Here is an 11,276-nt window from a genome sequence, read left to right as displayed (position 1 = left end):
CAACAGAGTTTATCTGATTTGAACTTATGTAAAAATTTATGCAGAAAAAACAATGTTTAAAAAACACATTTAAATTTAAATAAAATATTCTTAAATACGCTGTTTATTATATTACATTTACCAAAAACACAGTATATCATCATTTCTTCATTAATTATAATTAAATTTCTACCCCCGCATACAAAAATTTGTTCCACCCGAATCGTTCCTTCCTGGAGCAACACCCGATTCTGATTCTAAATTCTACTTAAAATTTTCCAATTTATATTTCATTTAGGAAGTACGGAATACTATTACTTTTAACGGATTACAAAATGAATATAAAAAAATATCCGAGACCGTGCCATATCATCAATCGTCATTTAAGTACCACCATCGCGTTAGAACCAGTTTATTTAATATGCTTTCGAAAATAACCATATTTCAAGATTAACGACATCAAGGCGATTGGAAGTTTAGATTTGATTTGGTAATATTTTTTTCTATTTATATATTTATGTTATTCTACTTTGCGATAATAAAACATTTTATTGCCTCATACAATTTATCCGAAACCATAAAAATCATGCGGATATAGAGCCCGAGAAAATTATAAAATGTATTAGAAAGTGCTGGTTTTGTATAAAGTTTGGGACAGTGCTAAGGCACTGGTAACTGCATATATTTTTGATATAATTCATCAACTTCAACATCAACACCCTCAGAACGGTTGTGACAGCCATAATCAACAAAATGTTTTTCAACGACTTTTATTTTTTGAAATATGTAAACAACATAACCATTTAAACAATCACAAAGCTCATGAATAAAATAGAACAATACATTTTTTTTAAACAAGAAATATTATAAATCAAACTATGCGATCATTTTTCTCAAAATTAAAATTATTAATTAGACCGATACGAGTAGTGCTTTTATTAATTTCTTCTCTAAATTCAGTCAAAATTTTAACTAATAGTAACTAATTAATCAAAATATTACAGTAACTAAAAATCATTATATTGACATCTTCTGATAGTCAGAATTGTCATTAAAATGGTGACAAATGTAATAGTGACTATCAACTGCCATTTTACGTGGAACCAGAAACTGTATGTTCCTTGGTACTTGATCTATTTTACGCCACCCCTACTTTCATAATATGAGCATCCACAAACCAGACATAATTTTTCTTTTCTTGTATTGCTTTTTCCTTTCCTTTTCTCTTTCGTATTTTGTCTTAGTTTAGTTAGAATTTTCTTTACTTATTCAGCTTTTCAACCAAAAAAGGCGTAAGAAACATGTCACAACCGTACCCAATGCCCACTTTTGGAGACAAATCATCGTTATCATCGAGCTAAATCATTTACGCAAAAACTAATTGCTGGTAATTAACTATTAATGCTCAACTTATTGCACAAGAATAAAGAAAGTAATCTGTTTATATACAAGTAGGTAAGAATTATTATTAAAAAAATCAAACAAAAAAACTTACTCTTTAAATCAAATTGGTCTACAGATGGTGATAATGTAAGGCGCTGACGCAATGCTAGAATGGAATCTTGTTCGAACAAACATACTTCATCTTTCTTTCTTTACACCCTATCTCAATATCAGTATAGTTTAGCTGTTATGACGACTGTCACTATCGTACCGTAATTTTCCGTTCGCTAAAGATATGCTTTGAGTTAACAATTTTAAATAGTTCATGTAGTATCAACTATCCAAACATAAATGTATTAAAAAAAAACGCGCCAACCAACTCAGCTATAACGACATGATCACGCGCAACGCTATAAGCAGATATCTAGAACCCAATCGGAATTTCTGCACTTTTTGCTCCGTGTCTTCAAAACGGCTGGACCTGCCTAAAATAAAAACTAATCAGTACGTATCCACATCAATACGAATCGAATGTTTTTTGAATCATTCGGATCGGCCGATTTGTTCTCTCAGAACCTGCTACTTTTTGCACTTTTTGCTCCGTATCTTCGAAACGGCTAGACCTGCCTTGGCCAAAAACTAATCAGCACGTCTCCTTGTCAATACAAATCGAATGTTTTTTGAATTATTCAAATCGGTTGATGGGTGTTCGCAAAATCGTCGACAAAAATTTGTATCCGCACACATACACATATACATATATACACACATAAACAAATACACACACATACATACATCCTTTTTTTCTAAGGTATGTCAAAATATTCAGAAACCTTTAAAACGTAAAGATATATACAAATTTTCATTTTCGATTTTTTTGCGATTACTATAACTTACCCTACGGGAAGTTAAAAATATCATAAAACTTTACAAACCCATCTCTTAATATTTCTTATTACCATCATAGACTTATATAATAGGTCGACAAACTTTAATCATATTAAAACAAGGTTAGTTGCATTTTACCTAATCAGGTCATTAACCATAAGTATTCTATTACAATAATCCAACATATGCGTCTAAGACAAGAAATAAAAATAGATTTTAATTATTTAAAAACTTTATGCAATTTGAAGGTGAAATGTGTATGGTCAACGTACTTATGTGTATGCAAAACATGTCAGTAATATGATATGTTCCAAGGATAAATAAGTGTTAGCAATTTTATAGTAAATACTCACTAGACTAAATACAATTCCCAGCCGTCATAGAATGCATGCACATGCATAATATAATATAATATACAAATACACACACACTTTGTATATATATATATATATATATATATATATATATATGTATATAAAAAATTAGCATGGTATTCAAATGTTTATAAACTTTTCAAATATATACAAATAGACGTTATCGACCGCTTGAATATTTATTAGAACGTTTTTAAAACATATGTTGACTAGATCTTAGTGGCATTTTAGCAATTTTCTGATATATGTGTTTATAATAGACCTAATCAATGAGATAGACAACAACATTTCCAATTTTATATTTCAAAAATAAAATTTACATTGTCACTAAAAAGTAATCAATGCGATTTCCAAGTGATACCTTTTAAAAAAGTTCATAATTTCTGTAATTGTATTAATTTAAATTAATATATTTAACACATTGCAAGCTATTTCGTGTTTTACAAAATTATTTCATTTAAGTGTGGACATCAACGGTGATCAGTACACATGGCGTATGGACGGATCATTATGCCAAATATAGAATTTTTATAATTTAACTATTTGTCCGAGGCCTATGATATTTTAGAAAGCTCGTTTAGACACTGAACTCTATAGCTATAGGGGGAAGTCCCGTAACGCCGGACGGCACCTAAATCCGGACACTCTATTTAACACGTATTATTTAAGCGAATATAAATCTTTTTATTTCAAAATACAAGTGAAAGGGGCGGGGGGGGGGCACACATGTGCAGGATCTCGCGCCAAGACTCACCTGTGACGCACACGGACACGGCGGGAGCAACCCTTTGTTGTTATAGGCGCAAAAACACGGCATCACCTAAATATCAATGGAAGTAATTCTAGTGTATTTATGCATTTATATTTTAGTGGCATTCAAAAATAAAAGTAGTACTTGATTGTTATCCGTAAAATGGTAGAATATTATTAGATGTTTTGAACAATTTTAGTAGGTACCACCACCAACATTATCTAGAAACTCTCCAATGAAATCTCTAATTACTTATAGTAAATCAATGAGTTGTTTTTTCTTCAATTTTCTCCTGATATTCGAAGATTCAGCGATGGAAATGACTACAACATTTTCGTGGTTCCTAAGACGGTCAAAATGGAATATGCATCTATTAAAATGACAGAATTTAATAACGATTATAACATATTTTTGTTAATTATTGTGACATCATCTTTCCGAACGTTTATGAACTGACGCATATGATTTTCCTCAACTTCTACGTATCGCAATGAACGACCTTACGAAATGCGCAAATCAATAAATAAATTGTGTACTTAACAGATTGTGTAATTAATAAATTATATAAATGCACATCTAATCAATTTATCTTAATACGTTGATTTAGTGCCAAATATACAGTATGAGTTCTTTGATATATATATTTGTGATTTTTTCCATATTTTTACCTCTATCGCGAGCGGAAGTAAGTGCAGTCGAGCAATTTGTCCCTAAAGTGAAATTATCGGACTTGGTCGACAATAAAACTTTGAAATTTGTTTTTGTGGTAAGAATATGGTATAAAAAATAATAATATAAGTGATATATTATATAATAGTATATAAACATAGACTCATGTACCTTGGTGTAAAAAATGAATCTATCAAACATATGAGAAGTGTCTATATTCAGGGCGAGTTCTGACCTAATTAAATCCATATTTTGCAAATTTCAATTTTAAATTGATTTTCACATTTCACTATTATGTTATATATGTTATATAACACTATTAAAATGCAAAATAAAAAAAAGCAATAATTAAGATTAAAAATAGACTTTGTTAAGTACAATTAGCCAAAATTATACATATTGAAAAATCATATAAATATTAAAGATAAACGACTTAAAAATGTATAAATAGATAAAAAAATTGTTTATTTTAAATATTTCCTGAAGGGGATGTCATTTCATCGAAGCGTAAAAGTAATGATATAAAAATAAATCTATTTTTTTATAAAAAAAAGAAAACATTTAAGTAAAAGAAATAAACTTATCTAAAAACATATCTACAAAAATAGTTTATTATAAAAATCCCTGAAGAAGTGGCCACCCCATATCTCCGAATTATTTCTATAAAAGATTAAACGTAAATTTTTATTAAAAAAACAATGAATGTTTTTATATTGATTGGTTCTGTCACTTTTACGGAGTAGTATGATTTTTTGCTCCATTATGAATTTAAATAATATAATTCTCTTTTTTCTAATAATTATGGTTTTGTTTTAAAATCCGAAAAAAATGTATTAAGATGATTACTGAATTATGACACACATTAAGTGTCGAAACGTATAATGAAGAAAATTATTTTTTCTTAACTTATTTTTTTACGAATGAGCTGTTAAAACATTCAAATATGATTCAAAGTCGAAAAATCTATATATATATATATACATATATATTATATATATATATATATATATATATATATATATATATATATATATATATATATATGAGTGAGTTCTTGAGGGCGGAACACTCATATATTTCAACATCAAAATTAACTACTAAATCATATATATATATATATATATATATATATATATATATATATATATATATATATATTTCCATATTACTGAAATATGGCTTTAAACAATGTACTAGAATTAATTAAAACAAAATTATAAATTGGTATGTGATTAAATTGTCATCAAGTAATTTGTAATTTCGATGACCACATAGTTTAACAAAACAAAATCAATTAATGGATAAATAATAATTAATGAATACATATTCGCGTATAAATACTGCATATATAATATAAAATAAATTGAAATTGATAATATATTAAACTCAAATTATATTTTAGATAGTAAGACATGGAGAACAATTCCCAGATAAATACATGATGGATGCTAATCCATCATACGAATATAAAAAGTACAAATTTCCAGTTGGAGAACTAAATAAGGTAATAAGAAAATATTTATAGTATCTATAGAAAATATATTGATTCTTTTTTTTATTACAATTATAAAATTTTAAAGGATTCGATGAAAAGCTTTAGTAATCATTAAAATATATATTTCCTATCATCGAATGTTCATATAATAACTACGCGACGTTAACATTTTTGTAAAAAATTGGGTATATTTGTAAAATTGTTTAAAATAAAGTACATTTCAAGAGATAATTTTAACCAACCAGCATTACATATATCAGAGATTCATGTAATATATCAACAATTTATTTTTTTCTTGGTAAACTATTTTGAACGTTAAAACAAAATATTTTAAATAATTTAAAAAAATCTTAAAATATAAAAATAAACGTAGGAACACACTTGGTACAGTTTACCTCTAATCAAAAACTCATTTTTTTGTTATTTATCTTATTTATTAACTATTTCATAATTATATAATCTAACTACATATAATTAAAGTATTATGTTATTAAACAAAAATTATTAAAATAAATTTTTAATAAAAACGAATAAAACTATACAAGAACTATAAGGAGTTATTAATTGGTTTTATTTGCGATTTTCTATCATCGTTCACAGTTCTGTAAAAATAATGAAAAATATTGGAAAACAATTATAAATTTACAAAAATCTAAAATCGTAAATTTAAATATTGTTCATTCAATTCTGAAAAACTAATTTTCATAATTATTATAAAATTTTGACGACTAAAATATATCTGGTATTAGTTAAACCTGATTTATTTAGCAACTAGGTTTCACTATGTCTGAAATAGAATCTCAGGTACTAATAGATTTTGGTTAATTAGGCAATTTGTTTATTTTCAGATGGGAAAAGACACTATGTATGAAATTGGCGATAAACTAAGAAAATTATATCCTCAATTTTTAGAAAGACCATATGTTACTAAACATTTAACTAAAGTTACTGCAGCTGGTAACGAATATACAATAGTAACACGTGAAAGTGCACTAATTTTGAGAGAAGGACTTCGAGGAAGGGCAAGTATAACATATATTGAAAATCGTTTCAAAACAATTAATTTATAAGTAAATTATAATATAAATTGTCAAAAAAATATTTTTGCTTTGATAGAATAAGAAGAAGGCTTTGAAGAGACATTGGTCGACCAGAAGATTGGCTACTACTCATAACCACGAATTTACTGATGCTGTAAGTTCATATTAAAGCAATATAAACAACAATATATTTATTTTATTTTATGTACCTTTATAGGCATCAGGATTTTTCAGATCTTGCAAAAGTTATTATCCGACCCAAAATATATCATTAATAGAAAAATTGGTGCCATTATTTAAATCGGAGAGAGAATTCCAAAAAGTATTCAAAGCATTGAAAAAACACACTGAAGCCAGAGTGGATTACAATTATTTGAAAATTTTACATGCGTTATATGAATTATACGAAACAACTGTAAGTTTTTTACTAATTAATCAATTTTTTTAAAAATATTTCATTAAATAGGTAATTATGTTTTTTTTTTTAAATTTAGTATTATAGTGGTTTCAAATTGCCCAAGTGGTATACTGAAAAGATATCCGACGGTTTTTATAAAGTGATGCATCAATTTGTCAATATATCCTTTTCAACTGATTACCTTAAAACAATTACTGGAGGTTAGTAAAATAATATAATTATTTTATAATACAAATTATTATTATAATTTATATGTTAGTTATGAGTAGCAGTATTGATTGTAACTATTATAATTTTTTTTTAAAATATCCCATGCAGTTTAAAAATACATCCCATGGCTTCAGTCAAACTGGCCTTACCTTTTCGGTTATTGTGTGGTTATTTTTATTCTTTTTGTTCATTTAAATTTTCATCATGTATTCATACTTTTAATAACATTTCTAGGACCACAGTAAAAAATAATGACACAATTTTCTCAAGGTCTCTAGAAATAAAACTATTTGTTAAACGACAAGGTTAAGATTGTCCAAATGGATCCAATTTGAAAATCCTTTTCTCAAATATCGTACTAAATAGCTTTAAAAAGTTCCATTAAAAGTTCGCGTATTTAATTAAAATTGCTTGTTTCTTTCATACAAAAAAATATCAGTAAAAAACAAAAACCTGAAAATATCCAGATTTTTGCTAACGATTCAATTTATTCGAATATGCTCAATAAGCGAGTCAGAAATTTTTGAATCGATTTCTGATTAAGATAGGGCAAATTTCAAATTAAACTAGGGCAAAATAATATAGATATAATCGATATAATATGAGAAAAGTACAACATAAATATTGATTGCTAATTTACTTTTTTTTAATAAATCTAGTCAAAATTTTTCCCCAATTTTCCAGTTTATTTTTGGTCGAATACGTACACGCTCAATGAACAAATCAGAAATATTTAACTTAATTTCGAATCAAAATAGAGAAAATTTAACCCTTTCTACCCGTATGCCGCCGCCCCGGCGACAAAATACATACAAATTTTGCAATGCGCGAGTGGTAAGGGTTAAAATCAAAATAGGACATGATAATATAGATATGATCGATATAACATGAGAAAATAACCATATAAATATTAATTGCTAATTTACTTTTTCCCTAATGAATCTAGTCAAAATTCTTCCCCAATTTTCCTGTTTATTTTTAGTCGAATACTGAAGTACTACTTGGAAGATAAATTGTACCACTTTAAACTATTTATTGGTACATGCTCAATGAACAAGTCAGAAATATTTGAATCGATTTAAAATCAAAATAGGGAAAATTTAACCCTTTCCGCTCGGATGCCGCCGCTCCGGCGACAAAATACATACAAATTTTGCAACGCGCGAGGGAAAAGAGTTAACCCTACAAGGTTCATTTTTTTTAAAACTTGTGACAAATATATATTGTATGTAACTGGTAATCAGAAGTAGCGAGGAAAACCTATAAAAATAAAAATAAATCCTTTGGTGAATATTTGTATTACTACATTGCTAAATATCCGTAGCATCTATAAAGATGCCAAGACATGCCGCTAATCATAGTTTTATGGCTATAAGAACCCTGGATGTTGGTGTACCACATTTGAAACTAGGTGCCTTGTAGGGTTAAAATCAAAATAGAGCATTATAATTATAGATATAATCGATATAACATGAGAAAATAACCACATAAATTTTGATTGCTAATTTACTTTTTCCTTAATGAATTTACTCAACGTTTATCCCTTTCCTGTTTATTTTAGGTCGAACGCTGAGGTACTTCTTAGACACATTGGACGATAAATTGAACCACAAATTGGAACCATGCGATACAAGAATGATGGTACACGTTGCTTATGATGCAAACATATCGCCCTTCTTTGCCGCTTTGGGTGGTGAGAAAGGATTTACCTCAGGAAAGGAAATTATTCACCATTTCTTCCCACCATCAGGCGGTTTTGTGGTCATAGAAGCCCATCAAGTAGCCGACGAAGAAGACTTCTGGTTAAAGGTAATAATAAATTAATTTTGAAAGCAACGCAAAAAACTTGGTTTGAATTGTAATTGATTCAGATCATTAAATTATTTTAATAGTTGACTCCAAAAACCACAAGAATAGAATATCAGCTCCATTTAATATAGTTTTTCAAGCAACATAGTCCAGTCATTTGCTTAAATTAGGGAGGAATCTCGGAATTCGAAATACCCAGCTGTAAGTCTGTAAATATTTGTATATTGACACCCTAAAGTTGTCTCAAAACCTACATATGGTAAGATATCAATACCATATGTAGGTTTTGAGACAACTTTAGGGTGTCAATATACAAGTATTTACAGACTTACAGTTGGGTATCTCGAATTCCAAGGTGAACTTACTATAATGACTGGACTAACACACTGGATGTTAAGAAAAAAGTATCTACAATAGTATTATTAATATATATTTTATATATATATAATATATATATTATATTTTATATATATATATAATAGTATATTTTTAATACCTCATTTAATCACTTCACTTGTGTTACAAATAATAAACCCAAGTTTGTTTTTGGATTAATTTTCAAGGTATAAATATAAATGTAACCAAAATATTTTCATTAAATTTGTGGTTTGTTCCAATACAGGTGTACACATCAGAAAGTTTATATGCACCAGTCAGAGGCCTTAATATTACCGATTGTACTGTCCCATGTAACTACAAACAGTTGAGAAAATTGCGCCAAAATATTGCAGTGACAAAATTAGAATGGGAAGATAAATGCGAAAAAGGTCCTGAAAAAATTCCGAAATAGATCAACAGGAATAAAAAATAGAAAATAAATGTGGATAATATTTAAGAACCTATAAAAAATACATTCTTCCTCCAGTAACTTTTATGTGATTCTGAATAAAACACAGACTCTAGCTAAGTTATAAATTATATTATCTATAGTTTATACACTATTTTGAATCTCCTGAATACTTCAAAATCTACTATAAAATTGGATTTTATCTAGGAAGTGAGTAAATGCTTGGATAAATTATTCTGGACCACGATTTACTCATAAACTCAGAATATTATTCAAATTGATTGGAACATATACAATATAATTATGGACTTATTTATTGAATAGAAGTTACAGCTCATTTGGTATGTTTGTTATTTTATTAAAGGTTATTTGGTATATAAATATATTTTGGTAAAAATATAAAAACAAGTTTGGCGCTTGATACCTATTAAACTTCTTTCTTGACATTTTAAACAATTTTTAACAAATGATTTATTAAAGTAAATTTACAAAAAAATGCATCATAACAACGTTCCTAAAATGATCTTGAAATTTTGGTCAATATGGAAATTTAATTAGGTAATTATTTAAATCATTGTGTTTACAAAGTATTACGATATATGTACGTAAATTAATTTGAATAAACTTACAAAATGCGTCATATTTGTGATATGATGAAATAATTTATATTTATAAAACGTTCAGTAAAATCAAATAAATGTACTGTATTGATTTTTTCATCGGTACATCTTGCACAACGAGTGTTGATAAATTCATGGTGTGAATAAGATGAAAAAATGTCAATTTTTTTTATCATATCAAAAAATTTTGGCGATCGTAATCTCACTATTTATCACAATTAGGGTAATGTGTCAATAGACATACTATTTTTCATTTTTTACTATATTAGATATAAAACTGTAGTACTTAATGCGTAATTATAGTAAAACTTCTAATTGAAAAACTTAAAATTTGCAACACAAAATTAGGCAATGCAACGCGTAACTTGTGGTTTTGGAGTCAATCTAATCGGATGCTCGGTTCTGTCAAAAATTGCTAATATTTACACTTTTTGCCCCGTACATAATTAATCAGCATGTCTCCCCGCCAATACAAAAGTAATATCTATTAAATTATTCTAATCGGATGCCCCGTTCTTGCAAAAACCGAATTTTCATTTTCTTCACTTTTTGCTCGTATATCTGAAACGACTTGACTTTTGCCAAAAACTAATCAGCACGAGCCCGTCTCTGCATCAATAGGAATCGAATGCTTTTTGAATCATTCAAATCGGTTGATCCGTGCGAAATTGTATCTATAAATAAATAAATACGCACACACCCATGTACACACTATTTTTTTCTAAGGTATGCCAAAATGTTCAGAAACTTCTAAAACGCAAAGATATGTAAAAAAATTTATTTTCGATTATTGGACGATTACTATAACCTACCCTACGACAAGTTAATAAAATTGAAACGCTGAGTAAACCTT

The 11,276-nt window shown here is 27.7% G+C and overlaps 1 protein-coding gene across 1 annotated transcript; it reads left to right on the top strand.

The window, feature by feature from the left end:
- The first annotated feature begins 3,997 nt into the window (after positions 1-3,997).
- On the top strand, positions 3,998-9,873 carry LOC113376039 (prostatic acid phosphatase-like). Its single transcript, XM_026615968.1, has 8 exons — positions 3,998-4,141; positions 5,447-5,548; positions 6,388-6,561; positions 6,656-6,733; positions 6,797-6,994; positions 7,074-7,197; positions 8,769-9,016; positions 9,639-9,873. The coding sequence occupies exons 1-8, from the start codon at positions 3,998-4,000 to the stop codon at positions 9,804-9,806; spliced, it is 1,236 nt and encodes a 411-aa protein (XP_026471753.1). The 3' UTR covers positions 9,807-9,873.
- The last annotated feature ends 1,403 nt before the right edge of the window (positions 9,874-11,276 follow it).

This window comes from Ctenocephalides felis, unplaced genomic scaffold (genome assembly GCF_003426905.1).
Source record: "Ctenocephalides felis isolate EL2017-DRISC unplaced genomic scaffold, ASM342690v1 CF-g0.4_SCAFFOLD_01886, whole genome shotgun sequence".
In the NCBI taxonomy this organism is placed as follows: Eukaryota; Metazoa; Arthropoda; class Insecta; order Siphonaptera; family Pulicidae; genus Ctenocephalides; species Ctenocephalides felis.
The sequence above is the reverse complement of the archived record's forward strand: the minus strand, read 5'-3'. Positions and strand labels throughout refer to the sequence as shown.